The sequence below is a fragment of the Tamandua tetradactyla genome, chromosome 23 (genome assembly GCF_023851605.1).
Source record: "Tamandua tetradactyla isolate mTamTet1 chromosome 23, mTamTet1.pri, whole genome shotgun sequence".
Taxonomy (NCBI): domain Eukaryota; kingdom Metazoa; phylum Chordata; class Mammalia; order Pilosa; family Myrmecophagidae; genus Tamandua; species Tamandua tetradactyla.
Window position 1 is genome coordinate 35,162,070 of NC_135349.1, and position 22,048 is coordinate 35,184,117.

Genomic DNA, 22,048 nt, shown 5'->3' on the forward strand with positions numbered 1-22,048 from the left:
CCGTTTGATGAGGTTACTTTAGTTACTGGATCAGGATGGGTTTTAATCCTGCTATTGAAGACCTTACAGGGAGGGTCACACAGAGAGAGAAAAGTCACAGGGGACAGCTAGAAGCTAGAACTCAACAGGATCTGGAAGAGAAAAGAGAACCCAGAAGAGGTCGCCAGATGCACTGCCGTGTGACTGAGAAGCCAAGGACCGAGGCTCGCAGGCAGCCACAGTCTTTTGGGAGAATGCATCGCCTTGATGACGCTTTGACTTCGGACTTCTCCTAGCCTTGGAACAATGAGCCAATACATTCCTGTTGTTTAAACCAACCCATTGCATGGTATTTGCTTTGGCAGCAAGGAGACTAAAACACTATCCAACTCCCCCCAAAAACAGTTGTAAAATTAAAAGAATGTTTTAGTAAATTTGGCAAATTGATCATTCAATGAGTCATCATTTTAACAATTGGTTTTTGATTAACTGGCCTAAAAGTAATACCATAGGTTACTTTCAGGTTGTCAGGAGGATTAACTAAGATAATGGATGCAGCCTTTAGAAGAATTCCTGGCACATTGTTGCATGCTATTATAACCTTTTAAGAAAGCTCAGGCAACCAGAAATCTGCTAGACCGGGAATGGGATCTTAGGGACTGGTCTCTACTCTTTACTGTCTACAAGTTATCAAGAGGTATGTTTGTATATATGTATGTGCATATTTGCATATATACATATACTATCAAAATCTGGTTATATTTGCAAAGATATGAACCCAGTCAGATGGGCACTGAAAGTGATCACTCTTAGCCATTAAACAACAAATGAGACTGTGAGTGTTGATGTGCTCACCCAAAAGGATGTGGATTGTAAAGTGCTGAGAAACACTAATCTGGTTCAATGTTTTCATTTGTGAAAAGAGAAAATTGGGGCTAGAAATGGGAAGCGACCTGCCCATGGTTCCACAGGGATCATTGCTTGAACAAAGTTACTTTCAGGCAGTGGAAATGAGATCAATTCTTGTGCTCTGGGGTTGCTGGGAAGACACTGAAAGCATACTTACTCTAAAAGCTTTGATTCAAAATGGCAGATGCTTCGGGTGGAGAAATGCATTTGCTGTCTGTCATTGCTGCCCTCCTTCCTGAAGAAGCAGAGCTGTATGAGAGGGTCTCTAGGGCGCAGGGGGATCATTGCAGGCTTGGCTGGGGAGGCGGGGAGGAGGGGAATGGCTTAAGACTTACAGGATGCCTGTGCCCTGACTTAACAGGTCAGTCACTGTGAGTTTCTCAAACTTTAAACTGTGAGTTGAAAGCCAATCTTCAGAGTCCTCCAAAACTGACAACTGAATCTCGCTCCCCTGCAACTTCTGCAAGACAGAAGCCAGAGTCAAGTGGGAAAGTGCGGAAAGAAATGGTAAGGATGAGAGTGCCCCAGGTTCCCTTCATACAGATAACCAAGAGCTGTCAACTCTGATCGGTGCTACCTTAAACACTGATTTAAAAACTTACCTTGCTGAGGGAAGATATGAATTGTGGAAGCCTGTCTTCTGGGTTAGTTGTCATGGCCATACCTGACTCCCACCACTCATCCCCACCTGAAGTTACACTATGTAGCCAGACAACTCAAGGGTCATTTGCCACATACTGATTTATAAGAGTCTGAGTGTACAGAGGAGCCATAACCAGACCATATATGACAATGGAATTCTGCAGGAACCAGCCCAGGGCAGTCATGACTTCATCAATGACTTCCAGTTTTCCTTTTTTTAGCCCCCCACTTCCAACTCAAGACCAACTAGAAAAAGCAAAATATTTTCCCCTAACCTATCCTATAAGATGCCTTGCCTCTAGTTAGCCCTCCTCCAGCTTCTCCAGACCTACAACCTCCAATCGGAGCATATCTGAAGCCTTCCTTCACTGTAAAGCTTTCCCACTTCCCTGTCTGCCTTTCAGTCTCTGCCAAACACAAGCGGTGGTAGTGGACTCCCTTGGTGTAGCTAGCTCTGAATAAACTGGCTCTGCTCCCATTTGAATGGTCATTGCTTAATTTTACACTTGTATCTCTGTATCTTTTCAGCTGTGTGAGTCTTCCCCACTGGGCTGAGAGGTCTTCAACAAAATTGGTTGACTAACTGATGGAAGAAAGATTAGGTTTATTCTATCCATTCCAGAGGCTAGAACTAGGAGCAGTGGGTGAAAGTCTTGGGAAATGGGTGACAGTTTTAGAGGAAACCTGGCTGGGGCATGGACTACACACCCTTGTTTGTACCTAATGATGGGTCTGCCACACTGTGCTAAGCTCAGGATGTGGTGGTGGCCTTTGTGGTGAAGCTCAAGTAGTTCATGGCAAGCATTCAATATGGCCATGCTTTCTGGAAAGCCAGAAGGTGGGAAGTCCTAATCTGAGGCTCTGGGTCTGCCATTTCTTCCTTTGTCTTTTCAGTGGGCATCACTGAGCCTTTCTGACAAGCCAAGCACATAGCTGATGTTAGGGGTACAGAGTGAATAAGGTAGAAATGTTCTTGCCTTCTTGGAGCGTCCTTTCTAGTGTAGGCAGATGGACAGTAAACAGAAAATGAAACCCACATACACGATTTCAGAAAGGAATAGTTCTAGTGAGAAAGTAAAACAGGGAAGTGTGATACACAGCTGGGGAAAGCACATTCCGGGCCAAGGTGTGGAGTTGGGGTGGGGTGGGAGGAGGTTGGAGGGTTTGAAGAACAGAAAAGTGGCCACTGTGGTTGGAATGTGGTAATAAGGGGGAGTCTGATGTGAGAGGAGGCTGAGAGGGTCTGCATGGCCCAGATCAGACAGGGATTCTGCGAGAGCTACCACAAACCACTCCTATGCTTGCATGGCATAGATGGACCTCCAGGGTTGCTGGAGTTGGCCACGACTCACTTAGGATATAGAATGCTATTGTGCTAGTTTGAAACGCGTATGTATCCCAGAAAAGCCATGTTCTTTTTCCTAATCCAATCTTGTGGGAGCTGACCTATTGTTTAGGGTGGGATCCTTTTTATTAAGTTGTTTCCATGGAGATGTGGCCCACCCAATTGTGGGTGAGGCCTTTTGATTAAGTGGTTTCCACGGAGATGTGTCTCTACCCATTCAAAGTGGGTTTTAATCCACTTACTGGATTCTTTTAAGAGGGAACCATTCTGGAAAAAAACTCAGCACCGACACAGAGACTTTGGAGATGCAGAAAGAAAACACCCCCGGGAAAACAGTTTGAAACCAGATGACAAAGGACCAGCAGATGCCAGCCATGTGTCTTCACAGCTGACAGAGGTGTTTCAGACACCATCGGCCCTTCTTGAGTGAAGGTATCTTTCTTTGGGTACCTGAGTTTGGACATTTTTATGGCCTTAGAACTGTAAACTTTTAACTTGATAAATCCCCTTTGTAATGGGTATATTGCATTCCAGCAGCATTAACAAATTAAAACACCTTTCAAAAGGGAAGGCTGGTTCAGTCCCACTGTAGAAAGACCCTGTTGCTTCTGATGATCGTGGAATGTGCCTGAGATTCCAGTCCAGATTTAGGGATAGCTTCGCCCATCTTCTGGGCACCACTCAAGCCCTACATGGATTCTGCTTGGTCTTGTATCTGTCCAGGCTTTCGTTGTGGTAGAGGAGATGGTGGGCGAGGGTTGGAAAATGTTTTGTGTGCTGAATGAACTGTGTGGGGTCGAGGGACAGCAGGAGAGATAGAGGAAGGAGTGCACTGCACTGGGGTTCTCCATTTACTAGCTTTGTGACACTAGGCAAGTCATTGTGATGCTTGCTTCAGTGTCAAATGGGCATTGTGAAATTAAAATATGGTAGAAAGTGAAGCTTTCTATGGTATAAAGTAGCCTGATTGTTCCTGCATAAACAGTTCTTATCAGTGATCTATATTGTTACAACTATCAACATTTTTTGTGTGCCCTGCCCCGGAATCTATCTTGCTTTGGCTAAGCCACTTGCCTGAACACTTTGGCTTAGCTCAGGAATAGCTTTCCAGCCTTGGGGCATAAACTCCTTCAAAGCCCAAACCCCCTTCCCTGGCCACCACTCACACCACCCACATACCTCACCCAGTATCCACAGCTTATCCCAAATAATAAGCTAATCATCTCCACGAACCTTGGATGACCCAGGCCCTTTCCCCTTGCACATGCATCTGCTTTCAACTAACCAGTCCTTGACTCCTGTGGGCATCTAACCTCCACCCCCGGGTCACAATACAGGCACGAGCCCATGGATCTCTCTTATTCTGCTTGTGTGCTCTCCGCCTGCTGGCTGAGTCCCCCACCCCAAGCTTCACTTCCCTCACCTGCACAACGCTCCTTTCTCCTTAGGACCTGTGAGTAACAAACTCTTTTCTCACGCATTATGGCTTTGGTTTCCCGTTGTGTCGCACTTGACCTCCACTGGACCCAAATTTAAAAGCCATTGTAACTAATTTGGAACACTTGTCCCCACCCCGGTTGTCTCCTGTTGGCATAGGTTTGGTAATAAATAGAAGGTAAAAAAACGCTGCTATTATAGCCCACCTAGATGGTACTGCATGCCTTAAGTTCTGTGCCTGAGGCCTGCTCTCCCTGTTTCAAAAGGAAATTACCAAGTGTTAAAGAAGTGTGAAAAACACACCAATAATGACAGCAAATATTTACATAGCATTCATGATGTGTCAGACACTTTCCATATATTAACTCATTTAATTCTACAAGGTAGCTTCTATTGTTAACCCCATTTTACCGACAGGGATACTGAGTTACAGAGAATTTAACCTGCCAGAGGTCACCAGCTATTAATTGTGGAGCTGGGATTTGAACCCAGGGGGACAGCTCCAGGCCCGCTCCTTTTAACTACGGCACTATCTTGCCTCTCTAAACTAGCCCCAAACAGAGAGTTGCCCTGTGCAGGGCTGAGAGGGTACTAATGGGAAAGGCAGTACTTTCTTTGTTATGTGATTCTGTGCGAATTAACGTCCTGTCCTTGAATAGCACGAATGAAAACCCTACATTTAGGGAAACCCCGCACCTAGGGAGACGCTGCCGCACATCACAGGAGCACTAGATGTCGCTGTCCTCCTCTTTCAGGTCCCAGCCATCTTCCTGATGGCGAACACTGAGCTTGGGGGCCTGCATTTGAAATGATCTCCATTTCAGTGCATGGATTTTGTCTTGTCAATGTTCTAAGGTCCACTATTAAACACAAAGGTTTTGACGGTGGGGCTTCATGATTGTGTACTAAAATACGAGCCTTATATAGAAAACAGCTCAGTAAGAGCTCTGTGTTGAGGCGATCTTTCCCTCTTTCCCCCTGCTTTTCATTTGGGAGGCAAAGGAGGCCCCAGCTGCGGCTGATAAATCTAAGCGTGGTCCTCGTACACCTGGGAAGTCACGCATTTTGATGTGAAATTAGATACAATGAAGACCCATGTCATCAACATCTGAAGTCCTCGAAAGATTCCTTCAGAATCTCAAGACTCCAATGGTGTTTCTTCGTGTCCCTTCGATTAAACTCACTTTCCCTTAAGTGCCAAAAAGAAACAAGGCTCTTTTCCTGATCACTTAATTGCCAGCATTATAACTGCATTGATTTTGACTGATTATCATTTCAAGGGTATCATATTTCAATTGTAGTGTAGCTTGGGTCCGAGGTATAGGCTAGCCTGGCACCTGACAAGTGCTGATGACAATTGTTCTATGGCATAATGAATTCTGAGTTCTAAACAACCCACCTTCTTTGTGGGATGACAGCTCCTTTACCTAGTAAAAGCCTAAAACTAGTTTTGGTTATTCTAGAGATTGGTTCTCCTGCCATACAGCAGTTCCTGAAACTGATTTCTGGATCTAGCTCTTGGGGAATCCTAAAAGCCAAAGAAATTTCAGGAAGGAGGATTTGAAAATGAAATTCTTTAGCCTTTAGGCTGTGTTAACATTGACAGAGTTTCCACATAGTCCTGAATATTTAATGGTGTAGTCAAGAAGGCTGGAAAATTTCTATACGCCACATAAAGATTCTTCAGTCATTTCCAATGACAGAGGATTAGAGATAAATGCTTAACTAATCTTTTTCAGTCCTAGGATCCTTTGGGAAGAAAGAAATACTCAGAACGAAACCCACTTGCAGTCCCTGACTATGATTTGTAAGCACTGCTACTCAGGTAATGTAATATGGTTTTTACCAGTAAGTCCTGTGTCTGGTTAACGTGCGTAACCAGTAATCCATTATCTGGATTTTGGTCAAGTCCATTGATATCCTTCTGGCTCCATTGCTTCTTTGGATTTCTGTTGGTGTTTCTCTTCAGGCTACAAAACACAAAGTGATTTGAACGATGCCCAGACATTGGTTATTGACTCCACATTGCCCCCTTCTCCTCTCTTTCCCTTAGTGCCTAAAGGAATTCTGGAAATATTTTTATTTCTGTGCAGTAACTGGGAAGGATTCTTTTGGAGTCCTGATAAAATGTGGACTATAGGTTATTGAGACACTGTATTATATTGTTCTGATGGTTAGATACCTAAAGCTCACAGGAAGATAGAAGATGATGCAATGACCATTTAACCAGTTTCACTTCAAGGCAGATATTTCCCCTCAACTCCCAGGGGCAAAATATTGTTTGTTTATTCGTTTTCCTTTACAACCTCAAAGAAGATGCTTACCAATGATTTTCCAGAAATGTATTATCTTGAGCATGGAAAACTTGTCTAGGTTTTGTAGCCATTAAGAAAACAGCCAAAGCTTATTTTCCTAGGGAGAAAAAGAATACCAGAAAAACAGAAGGATAAATGCAGCATGCAGTCAACAGCTTTGTGGGATTTTCTATGTTTAGCCCAACTAATTCATCCATTCCATAAATACTCATCGGACACCTACTAACTATCAGGCATTGTGCCAGGCACTGAGGATAAGATATTGAATAAGATAACAAGGGATTCTCCACCTTGGCACTTTTGACATTTTGGACTGCGTAGTCTTTCTTGGGGTGGGGGGGAGACGGGCTATCCTGTGCGTTGTAGACCATCCCTGGGCTCTACCTACTAGATGCCAGTAGCGTACTCCCTTCCAGTTGTGACAACCAGAAATGTCTCCAAACATTGCCAAGTGACCTCGGCAGGTGGGCGCAGGGGGACAATATCATCCCTAGTTGAGAACCACTGAAATAGACATTGTCCTTGTCTTTATATTCTTGAGAGGGAGATTGATATTAAAAATATTAAATTAAAAAATTACAAATCATGGTAAGTGTTATGAAGGAAATTAACAGGGTGATACGATAAAGAGTCATCAGGGAAGGGTACTACTTTACATAGGGAAAGTGGCTTTTGAACTTAGAGCTTCTTGAAGGATGAAAAGGAGCTGGCGTTGTTAGGAGTGTGATGAAGGTGAGACTAGGCAGAGAGGATAGCAAGTGCCGAGATCCTGGGGTGGGAAACATCTTGGCTTATTAAAGCAACTGACAGAAGACCATTTGGCCAGACCATGGAGATTTCAAGGAGCGGGGAAAGGGAGAGGAAAACTAAAGAGATGTGGTTGAGATCTTTTCTTTGAGAACGGCAACTGTACTCAAAGGGAGAATCCCCACAGCATATTGATCTCAGCTTATTGAATCAGTAGTAGACATATATCCAAGAAGGATCAGATTCTCTCCCTGGGAATTAGAATTAAGAACCATGGGACCACCATGTGCATTCAGAGCCTGGAGAAAAGACTGTCTTCAGAGAAAAGAGAAGTTCAGTGGTTCTCTCCCTTTCATGGTTCTCTAACTTAGAGAGAGCCTCCATCCCTCTACAGAAACCTAGGACTCATTCCCCAAAACCAATCCAGTACCTAATTTTGCCAATTTTACCTCTCTCGAAGCTCTCCACTTATCTCTGTTGCCACTGCCATTTCCCTAGTCCAGGTCACCGTGATCTCTGCATAAACTGCTGCAGTAGCCCCTAACTGGCCTTCCCTCAGTCACTCCATCCAATCTGTTCTGTTCTGTTCATTGAAACCAGAGAGATCTTTTAAAAGCACAAACCCAATGTCATGATTTCTCTTCTCCCTTCTGCTTAAAACTGTTTAAAGTCCTCCCTTTATTTCTAGGACGAAGATGAAAATCTTTAGATGGTATTTGAAGATCCACATAGTTTGGAAGTGTCCCACAGACCTCTCTAGTTTTCCCACATCACCAATGACCCCTCCCCTTGCTGTCTTCCACCAGGGCGTCCTTTCAACCCTGGAATACTATGTAATTCGTTTAAGGAAAGGACCTTTTCATGTGCCCTTGCTCTGGAACATTCTCCTTCCTTCCACCCACCCTACTCATCCTTGACATTTCAGCTCAAATACCACTTGCTATGGGAAGTCTTCTCCAGCTTTCCACTATTTCAGGTTCCTTTGTGCTATATAAACTTTCATAGAAAGAACTACTTCCTTTCAGAGCTTTTATCTTAATTTGAAGCCATACATCCACCTGTGTGATTTTTTTTAATTGATGTGCCTCTTCCAATAGACTGTAAACTACCTGAGACCAGGGTCTGGCAGACTCTCAGTAAGTATTTTATGGAGGGAAGATGAAGTGAGAGAAGGAGGTTAAGAAATTGCGTGGGTTCTTGGGTTCTTGAATTTCTAATTACTAATTCCAGGCACTTGTGAGAACTTCATTTCTGACTCTTGAGTTCCATGAGTTATCTCATTCCTTACAAGTTCCCTACCTTTTTGCTTAAGCTAGCTCATTTACTGTCACTTTCAACTGTCACTTTATCTATCTATCTATCTATCTATCTATCTATCTATCTATCTATCTATATATCTATCTATCTATCTATCTATCTATCTATCTATCTATCTATCTATAGATATATATATATATATCTATAGATAGATAGATATATAAAGACACAGCAAGTGGAAAAAATTCCAAATGAAGTTACAGCTCGAACATTAATGTAGAATGTGTTCTTATGAAATCATTAAATAACCTAGTGATGGTTCAGCAACTTGCTTTTCTCTTGGGAATCTTTCATCTTACATTCAGAGGATGCTTTGTTTTCTGGGAAGCACCAAGATAATGTGGCAATGTCTTAAAAAACAGGCTTTACTTCAACCAGCTTTGCTGGGAGGCTGGCAACAGGGATTGTTGAAGTGGAAATGCCTCAGGAACACTGGAAGTCCCACAATGTCTTTGGTTCCCTCTCTTTAGGAGGTGATTAGCAGCACTTAATGAATTCAGAGGTCTGCACAATTAGTTCTCGGGTGACTTGTGTAAGCTGATGGAGGAGGAGTTGGGCTGCATAAACTAACCAAGCAATGTGGTGTGTGCTAGAAAGAGCACTAGGCCTTTGGATGCTTCGTCTGCAGAATGGAAGAGGGTAATAGTAACTGCCCTGCCTACTTCAAATCCACTAAAAGGATCACATGAAATAGAGAATGTATAAGTGTTTTGTAAAATACAAAGTACTATAGAGACATGTAGAATACCATAAAATATGCTGCATCTTTAAGCACTTTAGCATATGACACTTTAGGAATCACTCATTCAATGAACATTTATAGAGTGCCTACTGGGTACCAGAGAGAGCTGGAGCTGGGGAGGTAGAGATGAACAGGACACAACTCTTACAATCAGGGCTTTGCTCAAATGAAAGCTTATTAGAGAGGACTGCTTTGAGCACCCTATCTCAACAGAACCCCCTCCACCTTACTTCATTTTTCTCCATAACTTGTTTCCAAGTTATGTACTTGGAAAGTACACCTGACGTTCTATGTACTCACTTATTGTCTGCTCCTTACCTCCACACTCCCATAAACAGTTCCTAGAACATAGGAGCTGCTCAATTATTCAACATTTGTTGGATAAATGCACTCAGGGCAAGTCCTGCATTTAGGCAAAGGTGCCCATCACACTTGGCGAGTGGCAGGAGGAAGTCCCTAGGAGGTACAAACTGGTCCTTGGGAAAGGGCATCTTGGTCAAAGGGAGGGAGAGAGGGAGCCTGATTCCTGGATAAAAGTAAATCTTTAGTGTGCTGTTTATCCAGGATAAATAGGTTTCTCCAGGATAAAACCACCCTGTGATTTGTCTTTTGAACTGCAAAATAACCTCCAGTCTTGCCCCCATCCAATCTGCTCTTCATTCTTTTGCCAGAATGAATTTTCTGATAGGCAGTTGTTTGTATTGCTTTCCATTTAGTTGTCATAGCTCCTCTGTGCCCGACAATACATTCTAGGCATGCTCACCTCTCCACCTCCAATCTCATCCTTGCCTTCCCTCTGGCAACCCTAATTTATACACACTTTATCGTTTAATACCTCCACACCTTTGCTCGAGAAGTACCTACTTCTAGAATGCTCTTAGCCCCTTTTGTCTGACAAGGGAGGGAGTCTTTCCCGAATTCCTTCACTGGCCCCAATCCCTGTGGAGGAAATCATTGCTCCCTATGGAAGCCCTATTGCTCCATCCTCATTGTCTCCTACCCAGTTGCCATGGTCTGTCTCCCCACCCAGCTCCATTATTTCCCTGTCTCCTGTCATATCTGAGGCACCCAGCAGGATCCCTGGTATACAGGGAGCAGATGCTTAAGACCTCAAACACTGAAATCTTTCTTACTCAGTCCAGAGTTTAGGGTCAAGGCCTCCCCCACCTTCTTCTATCTTCCCATCCCTTCAACCCTTGTGACACTCACCCTCACCTGCTTTTCTCCCCTTATTTCTCCATCTTTGGGAGAAGGGCTCCTGGTCACCCCAGGGGCCCTTCCTCTTCTGGTTCCCACTTCTGGTTCCTCCAAGCTCTTGTAAGCAACTCAACAGTGCTGCAGGCAAGTGTTAGCTGGTCTCCAAGGCAACAGACCGCACCACTGCAGCTTGGGGCAGGCAAAGGGAAAAAACTTCCTTAACCCCTGGAAGGAGTTACCACTTTGTTACTAATAACAACTCTCCCAGGTCACTCTGCTTTTCTCCACTCTTACAAAAGCCTGGAAGCCATTTGGACTTCTTTTCTATTTTTAGTGCTTCTGGATCAGCAGAGAACCATGGTTTAGACCTGGGGAGCCCTGTGGCCTGCCATCCTCCTGTGACTTGAACTGAAAGGTACCAGAGAACCTGTGACGTATGTGAGGGGGAGAAACTCCCCTTCCTCCCCAGGATCAATAGGTCCCTCCCCAAAGACTTCCTGGGAGAAGTTGGGTAGCCTCACCCCATACCAGGTCCAGCCCCTCCCAAACCTGGCTGAGACAACAGCAAGCACAATGACCTCTTAACCTTTGAGAGAGATCATCTTCTGCAGTGGTTCCCAAACGTAGGCACTTAGAAAATATATGTACACCCCCACTTGGAGTATTCTGATTCAGAACTGTGGTAAAGTGTGGGAACATGAATTTTTAACAATGGCCCCAAGTGATTATGATGTAACCAGTCCTTGGCCCATAGATGGGGACCTCTCCAGCCCTTTCTTTTATAGAGTTCAAGGGAGACAAAGTAATATAACTAGTGTCAACCAGTTTGTAAATACCTATGGGATTTGCACTTAGTTTCTATCTCAGTCATTTGTCAAATCATTGTCTTCCCTTTCTGAACACTTCATTGTGTAATTTAGAACATGTGCTACTTACAGTAGCTATCATATGGTAGAGAACCCCTTCAGACGTTGACCCCTGCAGTGACTCCTATAGGTTGGGTCAGAAACAAAACCCGTCAAAACAGAGACTGCTTACCTACCACAAGTCACCCTGGGTAGTACAGTTGTGGGTTGAGAGCAGCATGTGTGAATCCAGGACATCTGGCATCTGGTCAGCACCAACAAGGCAGGAGAAGGAGATCAGAAAGATGTAAGGAAGTCATGAGAGCCTGAGTACACCTCTATGAATAAGAGGTGAGGGCTTGTGTGGCCACCTTGCAGAAATCCTGGATAGAAAGGGCTGACTGGGCTTGAGTCACCATATTTGAAGATATGGGAGCTCCAGGCAAGTAATCTGCTACCCTCACCCATGCTCCATGGATGCATGGGTTTTCAACATTTTACAGGAACTAAAACTCAATATTGAAGAGTCTATTACTACCGTCTTCTACTTCACCTTGTATGACACATTTATTCTGGAAGTATTTATGTCAGATGGGATAAAACAGAGTAAGAATTTCAGGCTGTATGACCATCCAAGATGTGTGGGTCCCATTGTTCTCAGCTCCCCTGAGTACTGCTCATGAATGGTTCCATGTTAGGGATCTGGGACCTGACCAGGGTCAACTCACTTCTGGTCTTTATTTTGGAGGTCTCATCTGGTCCCATTACCCAGGAGTATGGGGGGATATATATTTTTAGATACTAATTTGTGTCTTGCCTTGTTTATCTCTCACCTCCATTTAAGCTATTAGTAGGTGCTTTTTGTTGGGTCAGAAAACAGCAGCCTGAAGTCAACAGATTGTTCTGTCTTTTATAAAAGCCTAAGCTAATGGAAAGTTTAAATTGAAAAGCTGAAGCAGGGGGAGGTGAGGGATGTGTCAAGAGGGGAGTGGCTGTGTATCAATATTCTTTCCATTAAATGAGACACAAACCCAACTCAAACTGGCTGAAGGAAAACAGGGAATTTATTTGCCCACGTAACAGAAAAATCCAGTGATAGTACTGGCTTTAGGTGTGGCTTGATCCAAAGATTAAAATGATGTTCACAGAATTCTGTCTCCATTTATTTCTCAGCTTCCTTTCTTCTGTGATGGCTTCATTCTCAGGCAGGCTCTTCCTGTGTGGCTGGCCAACTTGTACACCAGCAGCATCAAGTTTCTCCAAAATCCCACAGCACAGACCACTTAAAGGAAAGAGAAGACCTCTTTCCCAGAAGTTCCAGCAAAATCCCAGGATTGGTTTGCCCATATACTCATTGCTGAAGCCATTACCAGAACTGTCGTTCGCTAGACCTGGCTTCTGCATCTAGCCCTAGAGCCAGAGAATGGAACTGGCCCAATGGAACCACATGGCCTGAGGGTGGAGAAGGAACAGCTTTCCAAATGAAAACTGAGTTATTTCTTACTAAAGAAGAGAACATGGGTGCTAGGCACAAATGTTCCTTACATAACCAAAGGGAAAAAGCTATTTTTACCCCTAGACAAGCAGAGGTCAAGCAGAGATCTGAAGATTTGCGAGACAAGGACCTGCTTAAAGTTTGGTAGCAACACCTTGGTGAGACTGCAAGATCTAAGAGGAAATCGGTCTTATTTCATCAGGAGGTGTCCACAGGCATAGGGTCTCCCAGCTTACCAATGTTGTTTACCATGTCCCAAGCATGGGATGGAAACAGTTTTTTTTGGAGCTGCAACAATTGATATCTCAGCATAAGTGTAGCTGACAGATGACAAACAACTGGAGGGGCCTTCCTAATGTTTCAGCCATGGGTTTCTGAATAAGCCTGGGGTACCCCAATAACTGACAGATTTCCACTGATATGCTTGAAAAGGACTTGGAGTGAGATCTGAATTGATATTTTAAGAAAGTGCTATTTGTGGAGGGAGAAGAGCCTGTTTCGGAAAAATTTCCTGGGTGCTCAAATCCCTAAAGGACACCAACAAAATCAATGGGTAATTTTCACCAGTCAAGGAAATTAGCACTATAAATTACCACCTAACAAGAGCATAGGCTTACAGTGAGAGGGGAATGATGGAAGATTAGAAGAACAAGAAGTGGGAGGTTATTCTTTTTATTCTTTTTCAACAAAGCAGATAGTATTCACAAGTTGTTCCTAAATAGGGACTACCTTTTATGGTTGTTTGCATTCCATGTCCAAAAGAACCATAGATTTAGCTGCTCATGTTCTAGCCAAGAAATCATGCAACTGGGACCAGCTATTTTTGTTTCCTTTAAACTAGCCAAAATGACAATGTAGGACAGCAGGAGAAGTCCTAGATTTAAAGTCCGGGAACCTAGGTTAGAAACCCAGATTCATTAATTGCTAACTATAGCAACTGGTAAAGTGTTCCCCTTCTGATCCTTAACTTTCAACATAAAAAAAATCACCTCCTACCTCACAACAGGAGGATTTAGGAAAATGACGTGGAAAAGTCTGTAACAGAAGGAATTTAATGTTAGTTTCTTTGGCCAAACACTTATTGAATGTTATTATACCATGATGCTTTAAAAAATATGAACTGCCTTCATAGAGTTGTTGATATGCTTCAGTCAGAAAGTCAAGCTATTATATTTGGGAAGTTTCTATTATCTAAAACCTTACTTCACAGTAGCTTATTTTGAATAGCAAAAACCTGGAAACAACCTAACCGTACATCAAGAGAGGAAGAGGTAAATATATACATCAAATAGAATACTATGCAGCCATTTAAAATGAGGAAGACCTATATTTATTGACACAGAAAGATATCCATGACATATTAGGTAGTGGAAAATAGATATAACATGATCTTGTATTTGTTAAAAAAACTGAACAGGACACACCCATCATATACATATATATGAAAAGGTATAAAGGCACTAAAAAATATCTGGAAGAATACCCACCAAACTGTTAATTGTGGAAGGTAGATTTTATCAGGAAGGTAGAATGTGGGGGAAGGGATTTTAATTTTCTGTACTGTTTGATTTTTTAAAAAAATTTTATAACAGGCATGTGTTACTGTATAAAAAAAATCTATTCATACTAGTTTAGGATCATAGTAACTTCCGTCTCCACGACAGCACTTAAGACAAGAAAAAGTTACTGATGACCCTGAAAGAAGAAATGAGGGAAAGCATTGTAGTAGTGCGGAGGTAGTGGGTAGTGGATCTAGGATTGCAACAAGCCCATCTTGTTACTCATTAACTATATTAATAAAGTATATAGTAAATGATGTGGTCAAAAGCTTTTTTGGGTAGGTGGATTAATTTTTTTCCCTAGAGCAATTTATTATGGATAATGGAAAGGCTTTTTTTAAAAAATTGGTTATTCAACTATATTTGCATTTTGCTGCAGAGAATAAAGCAACGTAAAAGAATTTGTTTTTTTCATTAAAGAAAATACTTGAATTGTCTTAGATGACCAATATTAACATTTAAACAACATAAAAAAGAATACCAGAGTCAGGGCATGCCATTTGTTTTGCTTACTTGCCTGGACAGATAATAAATGGGGATTGATTTAATAGTGACCAAATATATTGGCAGTATTTACTAAAGCCACATAAACAATCAACTGGGGATATCTAAAATGAGAGCAAATCCTTGAATCCATTTTTTTTTAGCAGAAATAATTAACACCATCTTGACAGACCCAAGTTCTTGCAAAACATACCAATTGTATTATGGCTTCAAGACAGCAGAGAACACATAAGTTTGACGAAGCCTCCAGAAAGTTTTCTCAGGATCAGCGGAGTGCCTGCATCATCTGGATCCTCTCTGCATAAATATCAATGTCATTGCACTATGAGTTCAGTAATAAAGGATCTTGAGTCCATAGGGGAATCCTAAGGTCAATGAAGCTGACATTATACAGTTAAATACTTAAAAATAATGACCACACTGATGTAGCTGATCTCAGCAATCTTCTACCTTCAGGAAGAATCTCATTAAAACAGTCCTGGCTGATAGATGACTGGGTCTTTCAGATGTCCAAGAGATATGGTTCAGACTTTTCCTTTATAACATAACCCCAGGTTTGTGATAATTCAATTGAATGTGTAAAAACATTGTGCCAGGTCTCCAGGGAGAACAATATGAGCAAGTCATATTCTTTGTATCCAAAGAGTTTACAATCTAGCTATAGAGAAGTGTTTAATAATAGTAGCAACAACCATCATTTGAATACTTACCATGTGCCAGGCACTTTCCATACTTTCTTTTGTTTAAACCAACAATAACCCTGAGATGGGTAGTATGATTAGCCCTATTCTAGGGATGAGACAACCAAGGTTCACAGAGGTTAAGTGGTCACACAGCTAGAAATGTGGAATCGTGATTTGAATCTAGGCAGATAACTTCCTCTAGTAAAAAGTTCTGTAACAGAGGTATGAGTAAAAGAGAAACAAAGCAGAAAAGATTAAATGTATTTCAAATGTGGGAGGGATTAGGGAAAACTGCATGGAGGATGAAGTACAGAAACAGCCAAAGAAGGGAGCAGAATTGTATAGAATAGGCCAGTTTGTCAGAGAAAAATGAAGTGTAGCGGGAAAAGAAATAAGATTGAAGAGACAGCCTGAAATCAGATCATGGAGGGTTTTGAATGCTGTGCTAATAGATGGCTAGACAGTATGAACAATAGTGCTAGGCCCATTTATGAGGACATTCTTTCTGTGCTCTGCTGAGACCCAGTTAATAAACCTTTCTGAGGTCTTTATTTTTTCATTTGGAAAACAGAAACATTGTTCATGTTCTTTTAGATTCTGTCCTACTCTAAAATTTTATGGGTCTCATGGAAAATCTCTTCTTGAAACTTAATTTTCGTGGTCTTATTCTGTGACTGGAACTGGGGCTGATTTGTAGAAACCTTGAATGTGCTTGTAAATATTCCAGTGTTTTTCCAGTGTAAGTATTCCAGAAAAGAACCAAATGTCAGAAAACAATATAGCATTATGCTTTCTATCTTCACTACCACCTATAAATAACTACTTGTTTGGTTGCATAACTCTGACCCAGAAGCGTTTGCATAAAAGGAACTCTCAGACCTCTAGTTTTGGTGTTAAAGCAATCTTCTCTTCCAGTGGCTACAACAGTATTGATGGAAGACTAAGCCAAAATAAGATATTCTCAAACTCATGTTATTGATTTCAAATACCCTCAATAGCCTTTTCTTACAATTTTATCAAAGAGAAGGAAAAAGCGTTTATTTTCCTTCCTTAGATGTTCAGTATGAGTCTATTACAATTTCCAGTGGATCTATTTATTCATTAATGTTTATAGAAAAAAACACTTCAAAGACCGTTAACCTATGTTATAAGTTAAGATAAAAGCTTGACGGTATGAAGACAGGGTGGCCAACTTGTCCCAGTTTTAGCACTGAAAGATCAGCATCCCAGGAAATCCCCTCGTTTCCAGCATACTGTGCTGGTTGGTTACCCTATGAACTTGCCCGTAAGACCCAGAACCCAAGAATGTCCAAATCTTACTGTGTCTTCGTCCCTCAACCACACATGAGGCTCCTGAAGAGGTTACATAAAGAAGAAGCAGCAAAAGGTGAACACAGTGTCACTTTATTATTAGACTGGGTTGATCCTGATACCCCATAGTGAGTTACAGAAAGACTGTGGTGGAGCACATGAGATAATTTAAACACCAAGGGCCTCTACATAGCAACTCCAAACCCAAATTACTCTCTTGAGATCTAATAATAGTAGTACTATTATTATTATAACAACTACTAATAAATATTAGGATTTAAGATCTTTTGACCTGCAGTAAATGGGAAACAGAAGACTGAAGCAAAGATGAATGGGTCTCGGTATATGTGCAAGGAAGAAAAGAAAGAGAAAGATGGCTGCCTTTAGGGGCCATGGCTCAATTAATTTTTTCCAGTCCATGGAAACAAGATACAGAAGAGGAAGCCACATGCATGTAGTCTTTTATTGCTGAGAGACTCTTCTTAATGGTAAACACGGCCTACTCCATGTCCTAGAATATCAACACCCCTCTTCCATAGGGGTGAGCTAGGAATGGGAGTGGTAGAAGGGAAGGGAACCTCCCTCCCCCACAACCGACCTGCACAGTGCAAACAACAAAATCAACCTAAGAGGCACGAGGTGTCACTGTGTGAGTATGTGAAACCTCTGTAAGAAATCAATTTTTAAAGTAATAGAAGTCTTTTTAGTTTCTTTAGTAGACAATTTATTTTGATAAACTTGCTCAATAACAAAAATACAAGTGAAGAAAATTATGTTCATTTATACAGCTTGTATTAACAATTTGTTTTGAAACTATTAATTGAAAAAATGTTATAACCAATTAGAAAACAATTCTTAATAAAGTTGGGGATAATATACAGACCTTGATCACAAACTTTAAAATCTCTTGAAGTGAAACGAGTAAGTCCTGTGTTGGGAGGGAATCCTACCCACACAGATCATTTTTTTCCTTCATATTTTTTTTTTTTTTTTTAAAGGAAAGACAGAGAGAAGGAAGGAAGGATAGAAGGAAGGAAGGAAGGAAGAAAGGGAAACATCTTTAAACATTTTCTTGTTTTATTGTATTCTGTTTCTCCGTTTTTGTTACATGGGCTGGGGCCGGGAATCGAACCGAGGTCCTCCGGCATAGCAGGCAAGCACTTTGCCCGCTGAGCCACCGCGGCCCGCCCGTCCTTCATATTTTTATCCTTCAAAAATTTTCTGAAAGATAGCATACTGTTTTGAATTGTGAATGTAAATTTAATTTTTTAAAGGAGATCAAAGTGGGTTGATAAAACTGTTACTACAATCAGAGTAACTCAAGACTAATAGTCTTTTAATAAAGACAAAATAAATGCAACGTGTTCTTCCCAGGAAGTCCACAATGCAAAATAATAGCTAAGAGGATATCCAAAGTTAGTGTCCAATATTTTTTCAGGGTCTTTCTTCTAAATCAGTAGATTGTTTGTCACCAGGACTATTTATTATTATTAAAGTTAAGAGATTATACAGTGAATTCACAGAACATCAAGTAGGGATATCAAAGCTTTAGGCAAAAGGATAAAAACCAATTAAGTGTTTTGGTCATCTAGAACATTAAAAAAAAAAAGAGTTGTTCTTCAAAAACAAAACAAATGAAACAAAATAGGTCTATAAGAGGTGGAAGAGTCAGAAAAATTACATACACACATTAACAACATAGAACATGGATTACCTTTGGAAAGAATCATACTGAAATGTTTACTTTTAGTGAATTGAAGAATTTTTCACGTTGCAGGTATTTAGGCATGTTCAATAGGAGCTTCCAAAAATTTCAAACTAATTAAATCTTGTGCAAATAAAACCTATAAATAGTTTTCAGCAGATTTTACAGTGACGTTCTTAGGTATGAGAAGAATGCACACACTCGAAAAACAATGTAACAGACAAAAGTTTGACAAATGATTGCACCATAAAACAGTGTTTTATATACAGTTTACAACATATGATTTTCTGCTATAAATTAATACTGCACTATATAGTACTTAATATAGTGACCTTTTTAAAAGCAACTGATGACAGTTGTCTATTTTTTCACTTACAGGATTTATAGACTTTTATATGAATGAGTCCATTTCAATGTTTGGTCTGGAAGAATACAAAGATTTGACTTCACATAACCACTTGATGGGACGGTTTTAATCTTGGGTTAGAACGCTGACTGGCTAGAGGGAGTTTTCCCCTATCAGCCATTCACTTCCCCAGACAATGATGAAATTAAGGACAATTTAGGTTTCGGTAATTGATAGAAACAAAACCTCAAATTTTGCAATCTTCTATGCAATACCACCATAAGTGAAAAGAAGTAAACAGTGGGGAAATTCTTAGCAGCTGAGAAACTCTCTCTCCCCATGCTCATGATCCAGTTAAAAATATTTTGAGAAACTATTTACAATAAAATTCATCTTTTGGAAGAGAAAAGCTCCTGGTCATATCATTAATTTGAATCATACTTTGCTAACACTTTATCTCAGTGGTATAATGGTGACAACTAAAGCTTTCCTTCAAAGTGATCCATTAATTTGAGGACCAATCAAATCACAATAGGAACTGTAGTTCCAAATGTACAGAAAATACGTTCAGTGGTATTCTTAGAACTGACGAGACAGCATAATACTTGGGGAAAAAACAGTCTCCTTCAGATATCCCCTAAAGGTTACAATTTTTCCTGGGAAGGGAAAGTGTGACATTCCCCCAGACACTCAAGGAATGCACCACAGTGCTGGTCCACCTCTTACCCTTGACGGCCTAAGTGAGCTGAAACACTGGGGTTTTCTTTCATCATAAAATACTGCTCAATGTCATACAGACCTGGGCCAAACACTTCAGGCTCCTCTGCTTCACATCTGAGGAGGTAGCCCCATCACTGTAGTAATCATTCTATAATTTATCATCTGGCTTCTTAAAAACCAGTCCATTTATTTCTGCTTGTGTGCAGTATGGGCTATACTGGACTCTGCTGATAGGGACATTTGGGTTGCCACTTCACTATAAAGAAGGAAAACTTAACTCCATTGCCACAAAAGATGCTCCTGACCCCCATTTCAGACAGGAGATTATCTATAGTTTTCATCTGGAAAAACAACTAAGCATCGAAATGGAGGCATGGAAATGTGGAGAAGAAAAATACTGTATTTTAAAACTATTTCTGGGTTCAAGAGTTAATTGCAATGCTTTTTTAAGGAAAAAAACTTAAAGCTGTGGGGTTTACTACAGCCCTTTAAAGTAAATGCAAATACGTTAGCTTATAGCAAAGAGGCCTTATAGCATATAAAGAAAATAGTGTATTGCTCAGGTTTTTGGTAAAGGGGATGTGTTTTTAATGCTTATAGATGAAAAGAACATATGACTGAATTCTTATGGCAGGATAAAATTAGTGTTATAAATAGCCAAAATATTGTGAATTGATATTTACTAGTGAACTCTGTATCTGTGTTTTGTGTGCTTAAACATACAAAATGCATAATGTAACAGACTGAGAATCTCTGTACAATAGACAATAGTTGCTAATAATTTAAATACTGTCAGATTTCCCAAATTAAAAGGTTTGAACTTTAAAGTTATGACATGATCTCACTTTCTATTACGTATACAAATAAATTAACCCTACAAAGAATTTTGAGCTTAACTTAAAATTGCACCTAGACACGTATGGTATTATTTGTACCTATTACAAAAACCTGTTAAAATCAAGGGCTGCTACAAAGAATGAGGTAAACTGAAGACTCTCTCCACTATGCAGCCTTCAGAGAAATGGCTTTTTTTTCTATTGAGTTCTAGGTTTGCACACCACAGTGTTTTGCTAGCAAAGCATTCAGAGTTCTCTTCCAGGAACTGTTTGCATGTGTGCGTATATAAATTTACACACACACACACACACACTCACACACACATATATACACACTGTATACTGCATCAGCAAAATATATATATTATATATTTATATAAATATAAGGAAGATTTCCCCCACCCACCCACCACAAACAACGCTTCTTAGTGTTTGATTTTTTTTCTTGTACACAGAGAAGAGGGAATTTCAGAATTTTTACATACACTTTAGCAAACAAGTTTTGATCTATTGGCTTCTTGGTGCAGTAATGCAATGGCAATCTGTTCTGGTGCCATTACCAGGGAGTTATGAACACTAATTTCTTAGGAGGTGAGGCCAGCCCCACTTGAACTTCTCTTGCATCCCTCTGGTCCACCAAGATTCATAAATACTTAAGACTTTTTTTTTCCTCAAATGAATCATTAGACGTTAAAAACGCAACTACAGAGTCACAAAGGGCCACATGCTTTTCAGTATAAAGCATTCTCCTTCACTAGGTTGCTATCACAGTGCAGACCTGACTGCCTGAATATGCTCAGGAGATTTAGTCAATATTGTCTGTATTTGGTTAAGGAAAAGGCTCTCCTCATTTTTTTTTTTTAATCCAAAGTGCATAGTGAGAACAACTCAAAGCAATTTTCTTTTCAACATCACTTTCATCTAAGCATCTTCTATGAGAGGATTGCTCAGATGCCTTGCCTTTGTCCTCCAACCCTCCAAAAAAATTTTTTTTAAATTAAAAAAATAAAAGCAGAGTCAAGCAATTTAGACATTCATCAGCCTGGTAAACAAACTTTGCCAGCAAATAGAAGTCCTACTATTGTAAAGAAAATTGATAAGACAAAAAGTACATATGATGACCCAACTACTGTGTTGTTGGGTAATTTATAAGGTTGACCTCCGACTTCATTGATGTAAAATCCTATTGGAAATATTAGGGCAGCCATACAGAAAAGGATCACTGTAAAACAAACCAAAACACAACATTAGTAACATGGCTTGGTGATTAAAAAGAAAAAAACAATAAAAACTTGACACAAAGGTGTTTATAAGATGGACTGTAGGGTGTTAACATGGTCAAACCTGTTAAAATATGGACCACTTGTCAAAAGGTTTGCATATATTATAGGTCAAATTATCCCTAGAAGTTTAA

General features: G+C 40.7%; 2 protein-coding genes and 1 long non-coding RNA gene across 8 annotated transcripts in view; 1 reads left to right on the forward strand and 2 right to left on the reverse strand.

Moving 5' to 3' along the window:
• VWA3A (von Willebrand factor A domain containing 3A) overlaps positions 1–11,343 on the reverse strand; it is a 71,826-nt gene extending 60,483 nt beyond the window's left edge. Inside the window, exons 1-6 of the mRNA XM_077141577.1 lie at positions 11,209–11,343; positions 10,643–10,813; positions 6,637–6,724; positions 6,159–6,282; positions 1,224–1,348; positions 1,046–1,123 (exon numbers count right to left, since the gene is read on the reverse strand). Coding sequence (XP_076997692.1) covers positions 1,046–1,123; positions 1,224–1,348; positions 6,159–6,282; positions 6,637–6,698 — 389 coding nt within the window. The 5' untranslated portion in view covers positions 6,699–6,724; positions 10,643–10,813; positions 11,209–11,343. The remainder of the gene's footprint in view (positions 1–1,045; positions 1,124–1,223; positions 1,349–6,158; positions 6,283–6,636; positions 6,725–10,642; positions 10,814–11,208) is intronic.
• LOC143667395 (uncharacterized) lies at positions 4,228–15,537 on the forward strand. Of its 6 annotated transcripts, none has more exons than XR_013168021.1 (5): positions 4,228–4,328; positions 6,052–6,137; positions 10,965–11,045; positions 12,649–14,241; positions 15,177–15,534. It is a non-coding gene; the product is annotated as an uncharacterized LOC143667395 (long non-coding RNA). The 6 variants fall into 6 exon arrangements; XR_013168022.1 differs by having other exon boundaries at positions 12,649–13,632; positions 15,177–15,533; XR_013168024.1 differs by having other exon boundaries at positions 12,649–13,632; positions 15,180–15,533.
• Positions 15,538–21,056: 5,519 nt separating this feature from the next.
• MOSMO (modulator of smoothened) overlaps positions 21,057–22,048 on the reverse strand; it is a 105,158-nt gene continuing 104,166 nt past the window's right edge. The window contains exon 3 of the mRNA XM_077141579.1: positions 21,057–21,856. Within this exon, the coding sequence (XP_076997694.1) occupies positions 21,672–21,856 (185 nt within the window). The 3' untranslated portion in view covers positions 21,057–21,671. The remainder of the gene's footprint in view (positions 21,857–22,048) is intronic.